The sequence below is a fragment of the Propithecus coquereli genome, unplaced genomic scaffold, assembly GCF_000956105.1.
Source record: "Propithecus coquereli isolate 6110/MARCELLA unplaced genomic scaffold, Pcoq_1.0 Scaffold3, whole genome shotgun sequence".
Lineage (NCBI taxonomy): Eukaryota > Metazoa > Chordata > Mammalia > Primates > Indriidae > Propithecus > Propithecus coquereli.
The window spans coordinates 9798030-9822496 of NW_012148618.1; the positions used below are offsets into that span (position 1 = coordinate 9798030).

Sequence of the window (24467 nt, forward strand, 5' to 3'; positions counted from 1 at the left end):
TTAATTTGACTAATTAAGGGGACTGTAACCTTTTGAATTCCTGTAGATTACAGGTTATTTATATAAAATTAACCTGGAGTCTTTATTTTGGATGGAAGGTAAGAAGAATGAAAAAATTTGTGTTTCATGACTGTTTAAAGAAAGTAAGCTATACCCTCTTTGGTTTACATCAGAGGAAAAAAGAATAATAGAAAAGAATAGGAATTTGAAAGTTTGTCATAATTCATATTTGTTCCATAAAGAGCAAGTAACAAAGTGCTACAGTAAATTTATATACTAGGTGGTGGGACTCAGCAGCCCTGCCTTGGAGATTTCTGAGTTTGGAGTTAGGAAAGGGTAAATACATGTATAAAATGATTCTTTAAAATTTAATGAAACATTAACTACAAGCTAGTTCTATGTCATTAAAACTCAGTGTGAGGAAGAACACAAATGAGACCTGGTCCTTCATCAAAGAAAATTCTTAATGGATCTGAATCCTTTAAGTAAGCAATGCTGTATATATACTTTGTATTCTTACGAAGGCTTGGTGGTGTTGGCTTTAGATTTGGAAATTGGTCAACCTGTGGATGTGTTTCAAGTCAGGCTGGTACCAGACTTTCCATGCATGGAAGCTAAGTCCCTCATAAAAGGAAAATGATCATATGAATTTTTTTAGAGAACTATAAAGAGGCTGACAAAGGAATTTGTGAGTAGTTGCTCAGGTAACTTAATGAGCCCATTTATCATTAACTTTCATAATAATAGAAAACTCACAGGACTGTTACTTGTGATTTTGCCAAATAATGTGTTTTACCTTGTGAGCAATTTCTTCATCTTTATAACAAATTGAACTTTATGTTTGTGAATTTGTATAATGACGAAAAGTTGTTTAATTCAGTTCCACATTTTATGGAGGAAACAAAATTCTAAGCCACATGCATGCCTGATATTGTATATACATATGTACATGCCGTCAGCTATTAGTTAAGCCACTGATCCAATTAGCTTATTTCTAAATACTATTAATGGTGAAGACAGTTGAAGCACAAATTCAGTTCAAAAAGAGAACTTTAAAAATAGTTTACTTCAAAAGATAAAGATGGAACATGAAGAGTTAAACAGATCTTCAGACTCAGAAAAGCCATCGATGCCTAATTCTATCCACAGAATATGAGGACAAACATGTTTGCATTATGTTTATTTTAGCTAATTAGCCAGTCATGTATGACATGGTAAAATAGCTATGTTTCCAGGTACTTAATTTGATTACTTATTTTATGATAACTGTGAGACTACAACTGTGAGTTGACCTGCAATGGGATAATGTCATGTTTAATAGGCCTGTAAGAAATTGTGGCTACATCTGTAGAAATTCATTTCTAGGTAGATATGCTCATTTGTATTTGAGTGTAGTGAAGAAGGGGACAGAGGCTAATTGATTAAATCTGAGGTAGTGAAGTAGGAACCAGATTCACAAAGAATGCTGGGATATAGAGGAAGTAAATCTACTTTTGGAATATGGGTATGTTTCCATTATAAGCAAGTAAATCCTTCAGTTCGCAGAAAACCTCGAGAAGGAAACAAATTCATTTTCCAGATATTTTAGGTCTAAGGAAGAATCAGCTGGGCAGACCACGTGAAAAGCCACCTTGTCAGGAAACTATAGTCATATTTTAGCATACTTTTGGTATTAATCCCGGGCGGGAATTAGTGGTGTGAATGGCAAAAGTTTTGCATTCTTTAGCACACTTGACTGAAAGAGAAAACAATGCTGCACATTAGGAATCTTTTAAGTAAATACACAATAGCGGGCTTTTCCTTTCAGAGTACTGTTTTAAACACTGGTCATTCTAAGGTGCCCAGGTCTTTGTGTTAATCAGTTTGGAAATTGAGATCTCCAGTGTACTCATCTACAGATTGTGTTCCTTGAGTTTCTGGACTAAGAACAGTCACTCTGCTCCATTTGAGCTAAAACATGATTGTTCTTTTCAAGCTGGAGGGATTCTATTTTCTTCTGTGCATATTTCAGTTGGATCTTTAGGGCATCATTATCTGCTTTCAGGGCATTTATTTCCTAAAGGAAAGGAAAATGAGGTATGTTAATAAAGCAGCCATGAATAGCAAATCATTTACAATATTGGGAGTACTACATTTGATTGGCATCTCCTTTTCACTATGGCTGAGAATTAAAAACTATTTTCAAGACAGTTATTTTGCCCTGAATAGAAAATAACAAGTTAAATATCAAGTGAGTCTTGGCAAATAGCAGTTAGTCTTTGTGATCATATCAAAGATATGAGTGGCTAGCAGGCAGAAAAATCCATTTCCCTGGCAATAGGTGCATAATGGCGAAACCTTTGGATGTTGTATAGCAGGAGATCTTAACTTTGCAGAACAAAGAGTCTCTGGGTCAGGTCTGAGTCATGAAAGCAGTGACTGAGAATTCTATAACATGAGATGTTACAGTGCATTTAGTGTAAGTTTTTTTCCTCCAAATCACTGAAAACTGCATTTAGTATAAGTTTTTTTCCTCCAAATCACTGAAAACTAATGTACCTTTTTGATGAAGAATTTTACCCTAAATCCCTAAAATAGGATTTGGTGATCTAACTTGTGGTGATTTAATTATAAAGCTAACAGTTGATGTCTAGTGTTCTGATTTTGAGTCCAGTGTTCTTACATTATACCACTCTGGTTACTCCAAAAGAATACTGTATTTTACCCAGGCAATGTCTTGGTAATTTGGGATACATTGGATTGTTTCTCAACCTGAGTTACCTAGATAGCTTTCTATTAGCTACCATATAATATTGAACACTTGCTTATGTGCCTGGTGCTGTGGTACATGGTAATAGAAATACCTTAAACTTCACAAACACCTTGAAAATAGGTGGTATATCAATTTTATAGAAGCAGAAAATGTCATATAGTATCAGATTAGATACTTGAACCCAGGCATATCCAACCCTAAGAGCCTTTGTTTGCTTTTTCTTTTGGTCCCTGTTGGTTCAGAGGTATACATACAACCTAAAATAATATGTACTATTTCTTAATACTTTAATATGTTATATATTACTTTAAATACTGATTTAATATGACTAGCTATTATGACAGGACTGTTGAATCACACGTAGACAAATCACTGTAAGAATTTTACTTAAGGGAAAGTGGGACACATTGTTCCTCTAAAATGTACATATTGAATTGTGGGCCTTAGTTCTATTTGACAATGCTAAAAGTAAAGACAGGCTACTGGAAAGATGGTAAGTGAATTTACTGGCTCTGATATTACTGGATAGGAATTATTCTTGGATTGACTCATCTGAAATCTTTTTGTAAGCCACTTTGTTTTGGAAGCATTGTTACCAACTGCATTGTTCTCTTCATGGGTGTGTAAAATGTCACGATTTGAGGCAAACCTTACAGAGCATGGAATCTCAGCCCTGTATTTTACAGAGGACTAACAGGTTGTAGAATTTAATAGCTACTGTAAGAAATATGGACTGAAAACACAAATCGTTGCCTCCAAGACCAAAGTTCATTCTATTCTATCATTTACTATTCATTTTTCAAGGTTTCTTTCATTGTACTTAAAAGTTAAGTTTGGTAGTTTCTACCCCTAAAGAGAAAGTGTTTTTTGTTTTTTGTAACCTACATTTTGCCACCTTCTGATTGACTCGATTCTTAAAAATAACTCTGAGCAAGAGAGCACCTTTCATCCAGAAAAATCTGTTGCTTTTTTTTCATATGTTCCTCCTATTCAATTCCTGGGCATCTGACAGGGAAGATACAACATTGAGGATAACATAGGGAATCCTGAAGGCCTCATGGACAGTTTCACTGTGTAGTATGTAGAATTATATAAGGAATTCTGGCTAGATGGATATTGGTTTTGTGTTTGTACTGATAGGTCTCCAAAAACACAGTGCAAACCTTGATGTTTTGGGAAAATTCTTTTCTTGGTAACCTTTATTTTGTCTTTTCCAATACCTCCAGGGGGTGCCTGATAATTAGGACATTGTGAACCTAATATAAAATACGTTAGGCAAGATTCCCCTCATCTATATTAAGAAGGAGGCATTATCTGTGGTGAACTACAATACACTTATCTTTTCTTTTTTGTTGCTGTTGCTATAGCACTAAGATCCCCTACCTTCTTTTAGGAAGATGGCTAGGCAACCATGAAGGTCCCAACCACAACCCTGATAAACAGGTTAACAAAGATCTCTAGGGAAGTAGGATTTACTCAAGTTCATCTTGGTTCCATCTAGAGGAAGGGAGTGGGGTCAGCACAGTAAAGTGCCTAGTAGGAACTCTGGTTTTTCTCAATGAGTCTACTGTGAACAGAGCTTTAGGTACTGGCACCAACACTCTGAAATGGCACCTGCATGGTGATAGGAAGCCCTGTATATCTTGTTCTGCCTGCATAATGTGAACGAGGGCCCCCACTGGGTTCTTTGTGAGAAAGCTGGAATCCATCCTTCCTCCCTCCCTCTATTCTTCTTTTTCTTTTATCTTTAGAATCTTCAGTTTACATGCTATTCCATGGATTAGCCTCACTTCTCTAAGAGAATCTGAACAGAAGGAAAACAAAAAGGAAGGTACCTGTTCCAGCTCTTGGTAGGTTGGGAGTCTGAGGTGGTGGAGCTCCTCCTTTGATCTTATGAGGGATTCTTTATTCTCCCACTTGACAAAAGCCCGCTTTCTGACCAAGACTGGACTGGGGCATGGAGACGTGGGACTGGGAAGCACATAGAGAGTATCCTGGGCTGTCTTCCTTGGAGAAGATAGCACGAACGGACCTGAAGGGCCCTCACTGCCAATCCAAGGCAGTGATTCAGTCTGAGTGGCCTTGTGGGCAACAGTCCTCTTCAGCCGAACAGAAATCTTCTGTGAGGACACTCCCATCAGCATGATGGTCCGATCCTTACTCTCCTCACTATGTTCCACAGCCTCCCCATTAGGGAACGTAAAAGGTCCCTCTTCAGGTGCTATAGGTAGATACATGATAAGTTAGTACTTAGAAGAACAGAGACTTAAGAGTGACACATTAGTTTCAAATGAGACCTTTCTCATTGTTACAGGAGTTCTGGATGTCCAAAGAGGATCCATTTTATAGGCACCCAATTTAGGGGTTAAGCGGGGGCTGAAATCTAGGGGCTCTGCTGGCCAAGCCATTGCCACTAGTGTCAGGCTACATCTACCCTGAGGAAAGGGTATATTTTTCTGTTTGCATGAAAGTTGCTTAGAAGGTTTCTGTTTCTGGAGATAAGTTGAAGCCCCTGCTTCAATGCTGTAAAGTTTCATAAAGAGAAGGATCAATATGTGGACAGATGCTCCATAAATACTTTCTGTGGACCCTGGGGTTTGGGAGCTCTCAGCCCTTAAGTTACAGTCCTGATACAGGTGCCCTACAGCAGATGGTACAGACTCTCTGTGGGGCCCATTTATACAATGGGTACAGACAGCTTAACTGTGAGAGGGAAGTTTTAGCTTTGTGGAAGTGTGTCTCAAGGGTACACACAGCTTAACTGTGAGAGGGAAGTTTTAGCTTTGTGGAAGTGTGTCTCAAAATGTATTGACCTTGTTTGATACTGATGGGGAAAAGGCAAGTCCATTCTGGTTTTCTTCCTTCAACCAACACCCTTGCCCAGGACCCGACCTGGTAATGTTAAGCATAAGCAGTAATTTCCTAGAAAAGTAGAGTAAGAACAAATGTATTTGAAGTGAGTGGTAGGGAGGCTTTCAGATAAACTACAGATCATCCAAGTTTACTGTTATGTAAAGACTCAGCAGTAATTCTGACATTGAACATTCTGACATTCAAGACTTTGGATTGGTATAGTTAAAATGGCTTTTAAAAAAATTTTTTTGTAATCTGACTCAACAGTTCTTATGCTAGAAATCTTATAAGGACATAAGTTAACATTTAATATTTATCCAAATAAAGCTGAAAATTGTAATTATACTGTTATTTAAGTGCCAGAATATTTAAATTACGTCTACCTAAAATAATTACATTGTCATTTTTGGAGGAGAATTATGGTTTATGAGTTTTTGTGATCTCCATTTTCTAACTTTTCTGTAATAGCTGTACTCTTTTTACCAACCAAAATTCCCAAATCATGAATATAACCCCTTCTGTTACTAAGGTCAAATTCCTACGCATACAGGGAGCTTGGGACAGAACAATGGCATTCTACCTTTTAGGAAGCAAAGGGAAGAAGGTAAATAAGAAAAAAGCAACAGAAAGGGAGCCCTTAAAATTTCAGAAAGAATTCTAAGAGACCATAGTGTTACAAAAATCAGGAAAGGTACAAGTTTCAAGAAAGTGAAAGCTGATAAATATAAAACATTACACTGAGATTGAGAAAGATGATAATGGGCTAAAAAAGAAATCACTGGAAATTTTGATTTTTTGAGCAAGTACCATCTATAGAATAATTATTAATAAAGACAAGAAAGCAATTTGAATGGATGATAATAACCAAATGGCCTATTGCAAACAGACCTTGGCTTATAGCAATTTTACAGCAATTTTCATTTGTTGCTTGTGATACATGTATTAATATGTTTATCCTACCCATTGTTCTATTTCCTGATGGGTTCTAAAAAAGCCTCAGAAGCCTTGTCTTACCATTTTGGAGCAGGGTTTGGGATCTGGAAAGGAGAAATCTCTAGGAGCAGCCCCTTCAGGGTGTCCCTTTTGAGGCCCCAAATTCACAATGCTGCTCTGTCACCTTTTTCCCATGAAAATTTGCATTTTATATGACAGAATTGTGGTGCTCTAAGGTTATGTATAACTCCTAAATTAATAGGGTGCATAATATACAGGCCTATTTTTCACAATGCAAGCAACAGTATGATAAGGAAGCAAATTTAAACTAAGTATGTTTGAGATCATTCTTTGTGGTCATTCTTATGTAGACAAAAGTAGAACATCAAATCCTTAGTTGATTAGAATATTCTTTCTTGGGGGAACAAAATCTCCTTAGAGCCTTTTCTAAGCAAAAGTTTGAAGGCAGCCTATGTTTAGATAGTCAGTATGGGGAAGAATTCAGGAACAGAGCAGAAAATGTGTACTTGGCTGGTGTGATCAAAAGGAATCTGCCTTTCTTACATGGAAGTAAAACACTTAAGCTTTGATCTAATTAATCATTAAATGCATATTGATATTTACCCTTGAACATTAGAGGTGCTTTAAATTCAGAGTACATACTACATGGACTTAAAAGTTTTCTCTAGGCATTCATTGTAACCATAGTGGCCTTACTACTTTAGAGAGCTTATTTCAGAAGAATAATGATATTAGCATATGCCATTTACTCTGTGGCCCAATTTAAAGTGCTTTATATAAATAAACTCATGAACACACACAGGAGAATAAAGTCATTAGAAAGAACAAAGAACAAGTAGTCTTGCCTGTTATCAGAAATGAACTTTTCCTTTTTTGAGTTCCATGTCGTCCTATACTGTATAAAATTGGCACTAACCTAATAAGCGTTGGACTTTTGCCTGAAGACCTATATGTTCTCCAGGAAGTCACAGTGATCAGTGTTTTGACATACTGACTGGCCAGCCTTCCCAGAGAGCAGGGCCTAGTGTAGCACTGTGAAGCTTTGTCCCCCCCTTATTCCTCACCACCAAGCCCCTCACTGGACTCATGCCATTTGGCTGTTTATTTCACTTCATAATATAGACAGTCCAGGCTGTTCTGTCTGGCATTTAAGACTCTCTAGACTGACTCCAACTCATTTTTCTTCATGTCTTACCTAAACCTTCACTTCCACCACAGGACCTTATTCATCATCTCAACAGCACTAAAGCTTTTCTACCCTTGGCCTTTTGCTGGACATCCTACGTGGAATGCACTCCATCCTCCCCCGTGACTTAATTTTACCTTTCCTTCAAGACTTAGCTAAAATTCCACCTTCTCTGTAGAGTCTTTCCCAACAGCCCCAGTATAGCAATCTCTCTACTCTGTATTACTGTCATTTGCTGTCGCTGCAACAGTATGGCTCTTAGCGCACACTCTTGCATTGTTTCGAACCTGCTCCATGTTTGTACATTATCTAGAACTACTCCATGAAGCAGAGGCAACCCTTTCTGCGTTTTGCTTTTTAGACCTAGGGCATCTCAAACATACTTAGTTTAAATTTTCTTCCTTATCATACTGTTACTTGCATTTTAATGTGAGTGAATTTGCCAATTTATCTCTTAGTTGAGTTTTTTAGCTTAGTCATAGGATTTTCCTTGTAGGATCTGGAACTTTAATCTATAAGCTTCACTTGACTAGGAGTTTCCTTTCTGCATTTATCCTGTTTCTGGAATTTTGACAGTTACCTCTACCTGGCTCCTCAGGGTCATTAGTATAGGACCTGGTCTTAAATTAATGGCTTGGGGCTCCTCTCCTGGGGATATCACAGACCCAGTATATGATTTTGCCTGTGGATAAGTCTGTTTTCTGCTGCTAACCTTAAGTGACAGTTTTTGTTTTTTTTTGAGACAGAGTCTCACTGTGTTGCCTGGGCTAGAGTGCCGTGGCGTCATCTTAGCTCACAGCAACCTCAAACTCCTGGGCTCAAGCGATCCTCCTGCCTCAGCCTCCCGAGTAGCTGGGACTACAGGCATGCGCCACCATGCCCAGCTAGTTTTTTGTATATATTTTTAGTTGTCCAATTAATTTCTTTCTATTTTTAGTAGAGACGGGGTCTCGCTCTTGCTCAGGCTGGTTCGAACTCCTGAGCTCAAACAATCCACCCGCCTCGCCTCCCAGAGAGCTAGGATTACAGGCGTGAGCCACCGCGCCCGGCCTGTTTTTGTTTTTTTTTCCCCAGCCTTCTTCCTCAATTTTAAGCAGTGAGTCTGGTTCTGGTCACCTTTCATGCATAGGTGGTCTCTGTTACTTACAGAAACCAAATTCCCTTACTGCCTCTACCTACTTCTGGACATGGAGCCAAGCAGACCAGTAGCTTCAACATCCACTCCTTATAGTGTGTTTTTAATACATTTCTGAGCTACAGAGATGTTTACCTTTTTTTTTTTAATGTAATTATGCCTTTTAAATTAATGTTATTTATATACCATATGTTATATATTAATTTACATTATATATATACAAACATACATATACATGCATGTACATATATTCCCCCATCATTGTTTTGGGTTTGGAGCTGGGGATGGGGTAGTAGGATAGTTGTGTTAACTTAAGGCACTGTCTTGGCGATGTTAGGATCTGCACTTGGTGTAGGTACTCAATAAATACCACTTGATTTTTATGCCAAACTTCCATTCTGCTATTCTAGCCCCCTTAGGTCTGAGGCATAGGCAGGGAGCTGAAATCCAGAACTATGGTAAATGTCAGCCCTGGCCTAGCTATTGAGGTCAAACTTAACTGAAACTCAAGACATGGCATCACGGGGTAATCTTTCTTCTCCCCAAACTTTACCCTTCTCACTTCACTTTCCAAGATGAATGGTCCCAGTGGCTACTTACCATGGAGCAAATCTTTGACTCCTAATGAGCAGAGGTTGGACACTGGCACCACAGAGGTGCTGTTCTCTGTGGGAGCTGCTGGATTCTTGGCTCGCTTCTTACACTCGAACACAACCAGATCTTTGCATTGTCTGTGGCAGTTCATCCCGCAGTCTGTGGATAAGACACCCTGGTCAGGAAGTCCTCCACCACTTTCTTCTCCAGAGTCTCACCACCAAATTCATGCCGTGCTCTCATGTCACACATCTGTCCTATCTTCTGGAGCTAGGACACCTAACATTCCGAATGAACTAGCATTCTTCTCATTGGTAAACCCTGGATCTCACATCATTGTCATAACCCTTATCAGTGAGTCTCAGCATCAGAAGCAGTATCCTGTTATCTTGGAGGGAAGAGATGGTGTCCTGGTATCTCGCACATCCTGCCTACTCTAGGGAAGCCCTCTGGAAGCTCCAAGCCGATGGGTCTTATTCTTTCTTCCTTACAGTAAAAGGTCTCCTCTACTTCACTCTTGAAATTTTCCTGCATGGGAAGGACAATTATGTCCTGAGGTATCTACTGATGAAAGGAAAGCTGACAAGGGCCTTTGGTAATGATTTATCTTCTGTTCTAGAAGTGATTCTATCCTTTTCATTGCAGACCCACCCTTACATGACTATATGAGAGCACAGTCTCCTACCAGCCCTCCCTATTTCCAGGGCAACCAAGGCAGAAAGATCATCTTGTAAAGGGGAACTACATAACTGGTCACCCAGGCATTCCTCTCTCCTGTGTGGTGGCAATCATTCTGAGGGGGAGCTCTAGGGAGGCCAGTTTGGGGATGAGGCTCTGAACTCTGCTGAGACACTGTAGACTGAATGGACAACGACTATGGGTAAAAAATGCTTTAGATGACAGTCCCTAAGACCAGGGAAAACAACTCCATCAACAATGCTGTCTTACCTTTACATCGATAGCCTTGTTTGATCACTCCCCAGAGCTATGAGACAAACAAGAGACAGAAAGTAGCACAAGTCATTCACTTGTCTGGTGTGAGGCTACAAGTTGACATTCATTATTTTCCCTCATGCTACTCCCTAGCTCAAGTGGGAAGGAAACCTCATTTATTAATCTCTCATGGCTTGTCCCTCCTGATTTTAAATTGAAAACAGGAAAAATTTGTGCTGATCAGAGTCAAATTCACTAGTGGCTTTATGTCTCAGGCCTTCTCCAGGCCTGAAATAGATGAATTATAGGAAAAACAGACTCCTGAGGACGCCAAGCTGAGGAACAAGTATATAGTCTTGGGTCAGGAACCTGGGTTTAAGAGGTGGGACAGAGGAGAGGCAGGTCCAGGTGACTTCTAAGGCAGTTCCTTTTGAAAGGGGGAGGAGAGTATCTCACATTTCCTTTTTCTAACATTTGAAACAGTATTTTAAAAAGTATATCCCCATTTCAACATTTCCAGTACCATTTACCCAAGGCTTCATGCACCAGAGAGACAAAAAACAAATCAAGAAGTGAGAGAAAATAAGTGCAAGTAAAAACCACATACTCAGGCACTAGGTTATTCTAGGTGTTTGCCTGGGCATAGGCTGGGATGGGTTTGTAAAGATTGTGAGGTCTGTGCCTGTCTTATTCATTTAAACTGCCCCATACCTCTCCCCAAGTTCAATCCTGAAGCACCCTAAGAATAACTTACAAATCCAGCACAGTTGTCACAGAAAGTGGGCTTCAGGTACGTGGTCTCCTGGAAGTTGTGAGGAAAGCCCAGGCCCAGCTTGGAGTAGATTGAGCTGGCCCTCATGAAGTAGGCTGTGATCTCGTCCCTGCTGATGAGGCCTTCCCTGCCAGCAAATGACCAAGGCAAGGAGTGAGGGGAAGGGGAGCAAGGCTGGCTTCTAGCCTTAGAAACTCACCTTTCTTTTTATCCTCAGTGGTAATATAATATGTGTTACCCGATGATTACTCCCATGAGCCCTACACTTAATAAGGAAACAGGACAGTGTGTAATAAGTAGGTGAGGCAGCATTACTCATTTCCACAGAGTTGTTCTTGGCCAAACTAGTTTTTCCTAACTAATTTGACCACTATCTATAACACTTGAGAAAAAAATGATGTAAAATGTGTGTAGAGGGAGGGAAACGCCTTTGCCAGGGTTCTGACTTTAGACAGTACATAACTGGAACCCACTAACTATACAATTGGTTTTCTGTAGAGAACCAAGATAGAACTTAAGTAACCTTGAGAAAAGTAAATATGCAAAGTATTAATAAATATTAGTTGTTTCCCATAATCTGTAAGGACAGAGCAAGAAGGAAGACTAAACTTTTTCTTATTTATAGTTGACTAAAGTGGCAGATTTATGGAATCTTCAATTCTGAGTATTTCATTGTGGTCTAAAGAACAGGCATTGACTTGATTGCTCTCTTAGCCCCAATATTCATTAAGTGATCGCAGTAGCAACACATCCAAATTTACTAATTCTTCTGGTGTCACACCCATAAACCTGTTTTCACCAATGGGCCCATAACCACATAATCATATACACAAACCCTCACCTGTCTTTGTCCATCACACAGAAGGAAAATGGAAAACTCGCAGCAATCTTTTCAAACTCTTCCTGAGAAATGTATCCATCCTGGTCATGATCATAGTTCTTGAAGACAGACTGTGAAAAAAGAGTTTCTTTGGTGATTACTAAAGAGAAACCAATATTCTCTCTCTTTAGCCAAATGAGGAAGGGCAAGGGCATAAAAGCCTCTAAACAACATGAGTGAGATGAGCAAGGAAACATGCTCCTTAAACTGTGGCAAACTTTGCTGGTCCCAGCATCTGCAGGGTGGCCAGGTGCTTTCAATTCCATTAGCATATTAATTATGCCAGCACCCTCGCAATTGTGTACTCCTAGTTCATTGCAGAGGGATGTTCTCCCTCCACACTGCTCTGCTCAGATTGCACCTTCTCTGAGAAGCTTCTACAAGCAGCCCAGTTGGAAGTGTGCCTTCTGCTTCTCATTGTTCTGCTCTTAGTTTTCTGTTGTTACATGGGAATTGCCCACAAGGAAAAACGCAGAAGTATAGGAGTACATACCCCCTCCTTGGCATCTAGCACAGAGAACTGAATCAAAGCAGTGCCAAAATTTTCAGTTTTACATTCACCTTATTATCCTTACTATACTTAAACTTTCCCCAACACCTTTCTGCCCCAAACCAACCAACCACCTTAAACATTTGCTCTCCTGCTAGGTCTTTAAGAGGAAGCACGCCTAAGGCCAGAGTGTTTTGTCAAAATATAACTTCTGAATTGTTCTGCAGACACATTATGAGAAGTTTGTTCCCTGTGCTCACACAGGAACGAGTTTCAAGTATTTCCTTGCCTTCATGTCTCTCCCACTATGCTCTCCTCTCCCTATGTACAAAACTAATCCAGGCAGTGCCTTGCTTTTGACCTCTGAAACACAGCTATACTTACATCCACCATCCTCTGGACGTGTTTGCTAATGGTCTTTGGATCAGGTTTGGGAGATACTCCGGAGGCCCAGTCCACTACTACTGGTGGTTTTGAAGGTGTTAGTGGCTAAAATGAAATATTCAGAGAGATCCCCATGACTGTAATGCAATATTACAACCTATAGCTCCTTTTCCCACTGCTTGACAGTTGTATCTATGGATAACCCTCAACTATGTGCAATGACAAGGAACAGCCCACATGTAATTGAAATTTATAATAATCATCAGGTATTGTGCTGTACAGTTTCCAGAGTGCTCTTTATATACATTATCTGCAACTACAGATAATTTAAAATTCCAATCTGCCTAAGTTTCAATTCTCTCTCCATTAAACCTTTTGTCAGAGATATCAGCAAAGAGTAAAGTGGATCATTTATATTTCCTCTCTGTTCTCTAGTCCTTTTGTAGTAGAAATGTGGATAAGGGAAAAAAAAAAAATAGCTAAAAAGCAGGAAAATAAATCTGAATCCTAGACAAGCTGAAATGGAATCCTTTTCTAAATACAGTCATTCCTCACTTAATGACCAGGCAATGTTCTGAGAAATTTGTCATCAGGCTATTTTGTTGTTCAAGCACCACAGAATGTTCTTAACACAAACCTAGATAGTATAGCCACCTAGGCTCTATGGTATAGCCTTATGCTCCTAGGATACAAACCTGTGCAGCATGTTACTGTACTGAATACTGTAGGTAATTATAACGCAATGGTAAGTATTTGTTTATCTAAATATAGAAAGGGTAAAGAAAAGTATGGTATAAAAGATAAAAAGTTTTACACCTATATAGGGCACTTACATGAATGGAGCTTGTAGGACTGGAACTTGCCCTGGTGAGTGAGTGGTGAGTGAGTGTGAAGGCCTAGGACATTACTGTACACTGCTGTAGACTTTATCAACACTGTACACTTAGGCTACACTAAATTTATAAAAAAATTACCTTGGCTGACTAACTTTTTTACTTCGTAAACTTTTAATTTTTTTTTAACTTTTTACTCTTTTGTAATAATAGAAGAGCTTAAAACACACATTGTAGCACTGTATAGCTGTACAAAAGTATTTTCTTTATATCCTAATTCTATAAGCTTTTTTATATTTTTAAAATTTTTTTTTTTTTTTTTGCTTTTTCAACTTTTTTGTTATAAACACATGAACACACACATTGTGTAGCCCTCCACAGGGTCAGGATCATGGATGTCACTGACTTCCACCTCCACATCTTGTTCCCCTAGAGGGTCTTCATGGGCAACAACATGCATGGAACTGTCATCTCCTACAGTAAAAATGCTTTCTTCTGGAATACCTCCTAAAGGACCTACCTGAGGCTGTTTTATAATTAACTTTTTTTTTAAATAAAATAGAAGGAACACACTCTAAAATAATGATAAAAAGTATAGTCTAGGAAGTACATAAACCAGGAACATAGTTGTGTATTGTCATTATCAAGAATTATATACTGTGCATAATTGTGTGCCCTAGACTTTTACATGACTGGCAGTGCAGTAGGTTTGTTTATATCAGCATCACAACAGACATGTGAGTAATGTGTTGTACTGTGATGTTATGATGGCTATGATGTCACTAGGCAACAGTAATTTTTCAGCTCCACTATAATCTTACGGGACCACCATCGTGTATGTGATCCATTGTTGACCAGAATGTCATTAGGCAGTACATGACTATATTTAAAACTCAGCCCAAATTAAAATCTCTTCAAAAACAGAAGGTACCCTTTCCATTGAAATGCCTCTAACACCCTAAAAATGGAACATACCAAATATTTTCAGTGAACATCTTTCATTGCAATAGGAAGCTATTTAATAAAACTTGATCTTTCTGTGGAGAGGAGATGCATTTTAGCCACCTGAACAGATAAGCTGGCTTTTGTTTTTTTTTTTTTTGAGACAGAGTCTCACTCTGTTGCCCTGGCTAGAGTGAGTGCCATGGCATCAGCCTGGCTCACAGCAACCTCACACTCCTGGGCTCAAGCAATCCTACTGCCTCAGCCTCCCGAGTAGCTGGGACTACAGGCATGCGCCACCATGCCCGGCTAATTTTTTCTATATATTTTTAGTTGTCCAATTAATTTCTTTCTATTTTTAGTAGAGACGGGGTCTCGCTCTTGCTCAGGCTGGTCTCGAACTCCTGAGCTCAAACAATCCTCCTGCCTCGGCCTCCCATAGTGCTAGGATTACAGGCGTGAGCCACCGCGCCCGGCCTTAAGCTGGATTTCTTAAGTGTGGGCACCTATGCCCTTGAGTACCACCTGTTTTGGGGTTGGGATGCTTCCCAGGAGACTCAAATGATTTAAGTTGCCTATAGGAGAGGCAGGTCCAGATAACCTGTTAAGTTCCCATAGTACGTAGCACCAGGACTATGTGCTTTTCTGAGGATTTGTCAGCATAAGAGGTCAAAAGACCCAGCAGATTGCTCTTTCAGACTCAGAACATAACAGAATGTGAGGCTTTTCTACCTACCAAGCTGGAAATCTTCAGGTTTCTGATTAATATGCATATTGCTCTCATTATCATCAACAAATCATAAAAAAGAAACAACTTATGTGGGATGCTTTGTAATAGGAGAGGGATGTGATTCCAGTCCACAATACTATCGCCCTTCCCTAATTTGTAAACCGCTGACTGATTCACTCACTCCTTCTGACATTCTAGTGGCATATAGGTATTGTTGACCGTTCACTAGTTACTTACTGTTCACACATTAGTCTTATCCCTTCAACTAGATCACGGCTTTTTATGGACAGGAACTATTCCTCACACATATGTTGAGAAGCTTTCTCTGTTCCTAGCACAAGATTGGGCACTTAGGAGAAACAATATGCTTATTCAACTGAACTAAAAGTCTGTTCCTGAAGGTGAATGAATTGGAGGAGCCACTGGTAAAGCACCTGTTACACGCAAGACTCTTAATATGAAAAACTCACTGGGGCTCTGTGGTTCCTTGGTTCTCGGGCGTAGGAAAGCTCATAGATTTCATCTTCAGTGTAGTAGAGATCCAGAGACAACTGCAGATCAAAGCAGAACAGGGTTCATTGCTAGGATGCTATTTGCCTTTCCCTGGTTGATGTGTTTCTTTCTTGCTTCTTCTCTATGGTAGTTTACTCTTCTAAAGTTCTTAGTGGTTTGTTTTTAAAATTCACAGAGTTTGGTAGGTGTAACACCTAGTATTGCAATAGGGCAAGCATTAGTTCCTTCTTGTTAAAATGTTTTTTAAATTTTGGAGAAGTCCCTGACATTTTGGGCTGTATGAAAAGAAAAAAAAAATTGAAATATAGGTAAGTCCCAACGTGCCCTCTTTTTATCTATGCCTTAAATCTAAGCCTCTATATAGAGAGTATAGGCTAAAGGCCTTATCTGGCCAGATGGTCCCTACCTCACTTGTTCTCTCCCAAAGCAGACAGCCAATCCAAAGGATGGTCTGCATGGCCTGATGCTATTAAAATTTGAACCTAGCAATGGAATCCAGTGTAAGTGGATGGGCTTCAGGGAGTTCAGAACTCCTTGAAATTACATGCATACTTTTTAATATACAGCTTATACACATTATGGGGGGAAGAAGGTTCATAGCTTTCATCAAGGACTTTTATACACATTATGGGGGGAAGAAGGTTCATAGCTTTCATCAAGGAGTTATCCAAAAAAGTTAAGAATCAGATCAGTGCATCTTTACACAAATGATGATGTTTGAGGCAGAGATCTGCCAGGGTTACCTGGCTAATTAGCAAAAGGGCTAGGATCACACCCCAGCCTATGTGAACCCTGGGGTACCATGAAAATGCTCCTGTGAGGCAGGAAGAAGATTATTCCCTTCTGCAAAAAAAAAAGCATGTTAATAATAATTTTAGAACTGAAAGGGAAATTAGAAGTCATTCCAGAGACTAACCCCTCTGAGTTTACACAGGAGGAGACTTAGAGAGTTACATGCCTACAGTCACACAGCTGGTGAACTACAGAATCACAGGTCTTGAAGGGAGCTCATCTGATGTCACCCCACACCCAAAGGGCAAATCCTGGACTCCCTCACCACTGACAAATGTTCACCTATGCTTGGCTTGAATATCTCTGAGAACGAGGATATAAGCCAGGGCCCAAAGAATAAACCTGGCTTTTTAATCACCGCCTTGCCCTTTTTTATGAGAGCACACTGTCTCCATCTGTTACCAAGCCTTGTATCTTGATTTGTCATCAGCTCTTCCCAGGGAGCTCAGGAATGCTTTTGCAGGGGTACAGAAATGGTCTTAGAAGTCTAGAGGGCATACTGCTTAAGAGCACAGCCTCTGGAGTCCCACCCGCTTGGGTGTGAAACAAGGCTCTGCACTTGATAATGTGTGGTCCTCTGGTAAGTTATGTCTTTGTGCCTCAGTATCCCCATCCATAAGATGGAGATAATAATAGTATCTACTTCATAGAGTTTTCATGGGGATTAACTGAACTAATTTTTGGTAAGATGTACACAATGGTGCCTGGCACACAGAAAGTGCTTAGTAACTGTTCTTCAGTGTGAACCTCACCGTCAGCAGGTGCACCAAGTCCTTGTTGGCCTCTAAGGGTGGGGCCACCTCTTGCAGTTGGACCAGTTCATTGATATGATTGTAAAGGGCCAACAGCTTGTGGACGTTCACCTTCCCATCCTCCAGATAGTCGGGCATGGCTTCGTATAGGTAGATGAGGTCCTTGAGATGCACCCCCAAGATGGGGATCTTGAAGTGAGTACACTCTCCGTAGGCTCGCCGGTAGTTGTCATAGTTTCTGCAGGAGGACAGCAGCTCAGTCATCTCACCCAGAACCTACAAAGCAGAAGAACAGACCAATGACAGGTACCCGCTAGGCAGGGTGTGTTGTTTGTAATGGCCACCTCACATACTCTCATCCCCTACCATGATTTCACCCCATCCAGAATTTATTAGGCAGATTCATCTATAAGGTACAGATATGATTCCCAGATTAAAACTTCAGCTATGTCAAATGTCACAGAGTATATTTACAAACACAAGATATGCTTTACTTAATTTTTAGATGGTGATTTTATCATTTTTATGTTAAAATTTCTTTTCAAAAAGAAATATAATCACCTGATACAAAAATTAAAAAGGTACAAGAGTATAGTATACAGTGAACAGTAAGTGTCCCTCTAACCCCTGTCCCCGAGCCATGCTTTTCTCTTCCCTGGTGTCTTCTGAATGTCTCCAGAGACACTGCATTGCTTAACATTTGAATTGTGATGTCAGGAAGTGCCGACTATGTTGCTGGCATGGGGAAAAGCATGCATTTCAAGAGTGGAGCTTCAGTAGTCTAGTGTGTGTTCTTATTCTCTATGAGGTGCTCTGTGGGCCTTACTTATCTCAAGATTCTCAAAATGGGCATATGTCTAGGAAGAAAGTGACATTCCCTTCACAGACTGAAACCCTGAACTAAAGCAACTGAATAGACTAAAGGACAAGAGAGAGGACATCAGAGCTCACAGGCTGCCTCAGCCCTGGAAACAGGCACAGCTGCTCAACAGCACAGAAAGGAAGCAGCCAGATCTGGTGTTCTTTTCAATCATACCTCATTCAAGTCAGCAAGCAGTTGACAGAACCCCATTCCCCATGCATGATAACCCCATTCCCCAGCTTTTTCAGAAGCAGAGATGGCAAGTGAAGGCCTGTCTGCCAATCATGTTACTACACAAAATAAGTAGTCCTCCCTTATCCTCAGGGGATACAAGACCCCCAGTGGATGCCTGAAACTTCAGATAGTACTGAACCCGAATGCCATCAGTCAGAACACGTCTCTGTTCATGGCTTCCACCCACAAATTTAATGCCTTTTCCATCTTAACTAAGCACTTATCATGCACTGTGGCCATAACTTTTGCAGTTTGAGGTCCAACAGCAAAACTAGAGTGAATTTCTTTTTCCTTTTTCACAATTTCATGGATAGAAGATGTGTCCTTACCTTAGATCTTTACTCAGCATTTACTTTTTTTCTTTCTTTATTAAGTAGAGAACTTTTACCTTTAAAGGTAAGCACAGACACTTAAAGGAAGCACAGACACTTCACGGTTTCTCTCTGGCATATCCAAATTGCCAGCATCACTACTCTTGTGCTTTGGGGCCATGATTAAGTAAAATAAGGGTTACTTGAACACAAGCACTGTGATACCGCAGACAGTTGGTTTGATAACTTAGACGGCTACTAAGTGATTAACAGGAGGATAGTGTCTGAAGCCTGCATATGCTGGACAAAGGGATGATTCATGTCCCAGGAGGGAGGGAGCAGGATGGCCTGAGATTTCATCACACTCCTCAGAACAGTGTGCAATTGAAAACTTATAAATTGTTTATTTATGGGATTTTCCATTTAATATTTTTGGACTGCAGTTGACCTCAGGTAGCAAACCATAGGAAGCAGAATCATGGATTGGGGGGACTACTTTAACCATGTTAGACACTGTGCCAAATTCTTTTAACAAAATGGTGGCGTAAGACATACCATTTCTCCATAGTGAAGAACTTGAGGTTTAGAGTCAGCCCCCCTCAATCACTTTGAGGTGGCAAGACAGCCTCCTCCTCACACACCTCTAGCAAGAGTTTAGGTGAACATTAGGTGTGGAAGGTGCTCTCGAAACAAGAGATTAACAGCAAAAATGATAGATTTTTATTCCCCTCAGAAGGTTTAATCAACTACTTGGGGGAAATTTGCTTCAACACTGGATTTAACTAATTCCCTATGCAGACCACTGTTTGGGTCAAGTAGCTACAGACAGGAAGCATTGCTGTGGGGGACCCCAAGCTGAAGAGGAGCAAGTGCTCTCTTGTAAGGTAAATGACATGAAGGCATATTCATCTCTGTGACTATTTCTCTCTGTCACCACAGACATGGGCAATCTTTTCAACTGTTCCACCTGGTGTCAGCAGAACTGTTAGGGAATGAGAAGGTCACTAAATATTACCCTTTTGACCAGACCCTTGGGAAGTGGGGCCCTCCGCAGAGGCCTAGCATCATGGTAGCAGAGATTATTAATAGGAGACTCCCCATAAAGGAGCTGAATATCTTGGAAAACTGGATAGGGGCAGTCAACTAAAGTCTTTCTCCTAGGAAGAGAGTTGTTCTCTATGCCAGTTTGGGAGGATTGGGGTTTGAGTATAGTAAGATCCTCTTGCATGAGCTGAAAGTGCTCTGAAAGGCCATATATAGCTGCATCGATATCCTCAGTATATCATGGTAGCTTGTATTAATAACAACAGCCCTATGTAATAAAAGATTAAAGTATATTCTGTAAAATCTAATTAATAATGCAGGGAAGTACATAGGACCTTTTAAAAATACATTCCTCAGTAAAAATTATTACGAAATAGTATCTAAATACTCATCTCCAACTATGTGAGAAAATTCACCTATCCAGAATATCATTCTCCAAGGGTACTGGATAGCTAGGTTTTTAATGTATTACTGTGTAACTATATAACCACACTCGACATGCAAACTGATCTATGGTCAAATGAACCACTCTTGCTTTTGGGAGAACATTTTTAAGCAAGGAGCTGGAGCAAGGGAGTCAGTGTATCAACTGGCCCAGCAAGAATGTTTGTAGTGACAACTAAGGCTAGATAGAATCACAGTCACTGTCAAATCTGTGGCTTCCCCATTCTGTGGGTTTCCTAACAGTTTGCCTCCCCGCTACTTCGCCTGGTTGACAAGGGATGGTGTGGTTTGGAAATGCTCTCGAGGTTTCCCCTCTCAATGAGAAATCATTGTCATTGGTCCTAGGAATGCTGCTAAGGGGCCCAGAGAAGATGGCAGCACTGACCTTATTGATTTCATGCGGGACATGAGAACTTGTCTCCTTGAGCCTGGAGATTGAGCTGTGACATAGCCCACCTATCACAGCCATCAATGTATTGAAGTTCTGTAGTTGGTGGAGCTTCTGTGACACAGAAGAAAGATGACAGCAGAATCACTATACATGTCAGTTACCTGGAGAGCTTAGAGGCTGCCTCTCATCTCTGTGCCTTGACTCTTCCTTACACTGGTCATAGACTAGACTAGCGATCAGGTGTTACAATTTTTTGTCCATTTTTCCCCTTCCGCTTAATTCCAGATTGGTGGATCCCAAACCTAGCAAGGAGTCATGTCTCCTTCCCTTTGTTGTAGCTGATCTGTGGACTACCATCTAGATCGGTGGTTTCTAAGAATCACCCAAAGTGCCTCTTTAACACAAAGATTTCTGGACCCAAACTGGGGTTGGGATTAACCTTTAGTTACTATCAGAGCAGGTGATCCATGTACTGAACTTTATGAAACACTGTTCTAGATCATCCAGAGTTGGAAAAATATATCCTTAAGTGTAATCTTTTATTTCCTTTATTCCAAATTTGCCAGACTTTTAGTTTTGAGAGTAAGGACTTTGTCTTATTCCTTTGTGCAATGCCAGTGCCTATATAGGACCAAAACTGGGACAGAGAAGCTAGAATCTGTGGGGAACTTCAAATATGGGTTCACAGGACCTGTTTTCTTCTTACCAAATGCTTAAATTAAATACAGTCATTCAGCATGGCATGGGTTCAAAGACCTAAGACTACCCAGGCTGGTCCAGCTCTAGTAAATCTTAGAATTGCCCTTTCCTTTGCCATGTGGGATAGATTTGGGAAAATAATACAGGATGGTAAGCATCTTCTGAAAAATGTTAAAGATCTAAACAGATCTAAAACTGTATCCCAACCCCTGAGTTGTCCTTGTATGGGAGAATAGAACCCCTCTCCACATTGTCCTTGTATGGGAGAATAGAAAAGTCACCATATCTAGATCTGGGACAGTTAGTTGAAGACACACAAATCCCCCATCATGGTTCACAAAGGAAAAACACCTCTAATTGACAGACTAAGCGTGGGGAAAAGGGGACAGATAATTTAATTCACAGCCCACGCCAGAAGTCTTAATCTGGTCACTAACCTGAGCCACATGGATAAACTTGATGAAAACTTCTGCTCGGAGCTGTGGGGTGGGGCGGCTGAGAACCATCAGTTGGACCCACTGGGAGATGCCATTGCACAGGGCGATCGACCGCTCCATGGTGGGGTTCTCCTTCACACAGCTATTTACAAGGTAATTCTGATAATCAGAGAACTGTGGGGAAAGAAAATAAACGTCAGGACTGTATGCTGGGAGATCTGAGGGACAAGTCAACTCTGCTCAGTTCATGGCTAGGAACTGCCATGAGACAGAGCCCTGGCCCTCCTCTCCTACATTTTTGCCACTTGACCAACAAGAATGATGGGAGGGACCATCTTTCTTATTCCACCCACAGCATGGTCTCTCAACATCAAAAGTCATTAGGCATAGTGGATGTGTACACACACTAGTGAATCCAAATATTGTATTTCAGCAGATACTATCCATCTAAATTCTAAAGAATATAGCATAGAAGAAAAATCTCAGTATTAGTTCCAGCTCTGCTGTTGAAGTTAAGGGAATAAAAGATAATTCTCCTAAAAAATCTCTCTCTCCCTAGCTGTTTTCTTACCTTAAAAATGTAATGATAAAATCTGCCCTATGTAGGACATGGAATTATTATGAAGATAAAACAAGATGATGTGTGAAAGCCTTAACTTTTCAAAGTGCTACATAAGTGTGAGGTGGTACTAATGGGATAATTGTGGTACTAATGGGATAATTATTAACCTTATGTGAAAACAAGTCTGTTTGCATTTCCTTCTACTTGCCAACTTGAACAGAGGCCAATTGAATGAGGTACATGAAACTTGCTTAGCTATATAACTGGTGACCATAGTTTCCCAACCTGATGATGGCACTGACTGTGGTTAACAATGAAACAGCAAATGTGAAACTGGAAATGTCCTAAAAGACCTGGTCTAAGTGGAGATTGTGGCTATCGTGTCCTTGTCATTAAGAATCTCTTCTAAGAGGGAGGAACAGTCTGCTCTTCTCCAGTACTCCCATGGGAGTCTTTGGTGCTGCTGCCCTGTTATTTCCGGGTCTCCCCGTCTGAACTTTTCCCTTTGAAAGCAGGTATGGCCATAAAACAGAGATCAGCCAGTAGAATGTGAGTGGAGGTGATGTGACTTTGAAGGGAAAGATTCAAAAGCCAGTGAATGATCTGCCATGTTGCCTTCCCACTGCTGCAGATTTGTGGAAATTTCTGTCAAGATGAAGTTTCCCTCAACCTGGTCCCTGAGCAACTCTGATCAGCCCCTGCTGACTTATGGTAGACAGGTAGTATAAGTAAAAAACTTTTGCTTTAAGCCACTGAAATTTTGCAGGAGTGAGGGGATGGGGTTGTTACTGTAGTACACTTTAGACCTGCCTAGACAGTAAATATACTCATGGGAAGAACTCATAACCTAAATAAAATGGCTGCAATTTTTTTTTCTTTACTCCCTCCCACCCCTACAGCTGCAAATTAACTGAGCTGCACTTTACTAGCTGTGACTGCTGATGGGTAGAAAAATATGAGTAAGACCAAAATCACTCCTTAAGAGAGGTACATAAAGCAAAAATCTTACCTTTTCTAAGAGAAAGTGGCCACAACTCATTCCAATAAATACATTTTATATCATCCCCTGCTATAAATTTGACATTGAATCCACTTTTTTTTTAAGAACTATCCCAATAATCTCCTCACCACCCCGCAAGTGTTGTAATAAACAGAAAATATCAAATGCCTTTTAATTCACAGTAAAGATGAATTTCCTCCAACCTCATGTTGGAGAGAAAATTTTTGTTTGGGAAAACTGTTTAGAACTGTAGAAAAAACAAAACAAAACAAAACCCACCAGTCTTCTTCTATGAAGGGACCATGCCACTCAAAAGAAATGAGGGTTCGAACTGATGTATTCACTTGCAAATAGAACACTGCTCAACACCCACCCCACCCACCCCTGGGGGCGTAGGGGAGACGCTATGATTCTTCTGCAGGGGTTTTTCACTTCTGCCTCCACTGATGTGAGCACTGGCATCAAGCAGACATCCAGCAGGCCTCGCTGAGCAGCCCTGCCGATTTGGCCCCAGCAGAGCTCAGATTCCAGTGTGATAATGGGCTCTTTTCAGTGGCTCTCAGTTCTGACTGGTGTCCTGCCCCGTGATAGGGGACGCACTGCCAGGTGGAAACTCCCCAGGTGGAGCCTCCAAATTTGGGCCTGGGATTCTGTCTGAGAGGTGTAAATGAGGGGACTTGGGGGGTTAATGCTTAGAGACTTATTTCCAAACGGAAGCTGGGAGGTTCCTGGCTGACAGGCCAAACAGCTGGGTGAAAATAGGAAGGATATCAACATTATAGATGAAAATATGAAATAACCTCTGTAAGCTAGTCTGCAAGTCTTCTAGATACAACCGAGCTTAATAAATTGGTGCTGAGTGATGCAGAGAGGCATGCAGTCTTCACCATAGCTCTCACTCTAATAAGTTATGTTGACCTTGTTCAAGTCAGCCCTTTGGGCCTCCATTCCCTTACCTGGGAACATAGGTCATTCCAGGAAATGTTTC

General features: G+C 40.5%; 1 protein-coding gene across 2 annotated transcripts in view; it reads right to left on the minus strand.

Annotated features, from left to right (window-relative positions):
* Positions 1 to 1167: 1167 nt before the first annotated feature.
* Positions 1168 to 24467, minus strand: part of RASGRP1 (RAS guanyl releasing protein 1 (calcium and DAG-regulated)) — a 70946-nt gene continuing 47646 nt past the window's right edge. The window contains exons 7-17 of one of the 2 annotated variants that reach the window (XM_012649175.1): positions 21918 to 22091; positions 20776 to 20892; positions 17496 to 17771; positions 15909 to 15989; positions 12934 to 13038; positions 12021 to 12130; positions 11162 to 11306; positions 10423 to 10459; positions 9481 to 9633; positions 4588 to 4973; positions 1168 to 2056 (exon numbers count right to left, since the gene is read on the minus strand). In XM_012649175.1, the coding sequence (XP_012504629.1) occupies positions 1922 to 2056; positions 4588 to 4973; positions 9481 to 9633; positions 10423 to 10459; positions 11162 to 11306; positions 12021 to 12130; positions 12934 to 13038; positions 15909 to 15989; positions 17496 to 17771; positions 20776 to 20892; positions 21918 to 22091 (1719 nt within the window). In that variant the 3' untranslated portion in view covers positions 1168 to 1921. The remainder of the gene's footprint in view (positions 2057 to 4587; positions 4974 to 9480; positions 9634 to 10422; positions 10460 to 11161; positions 11307 to 12020; positions 12131 to 12933; positions 13039 to 15908; positions 15990 to 17495; positions 17772 to 20775; positions 20893 to 21917; positions 22092 to 24467) is intronic. The other variant, XM_012649177.1, reaches the window with a different exon arrangement.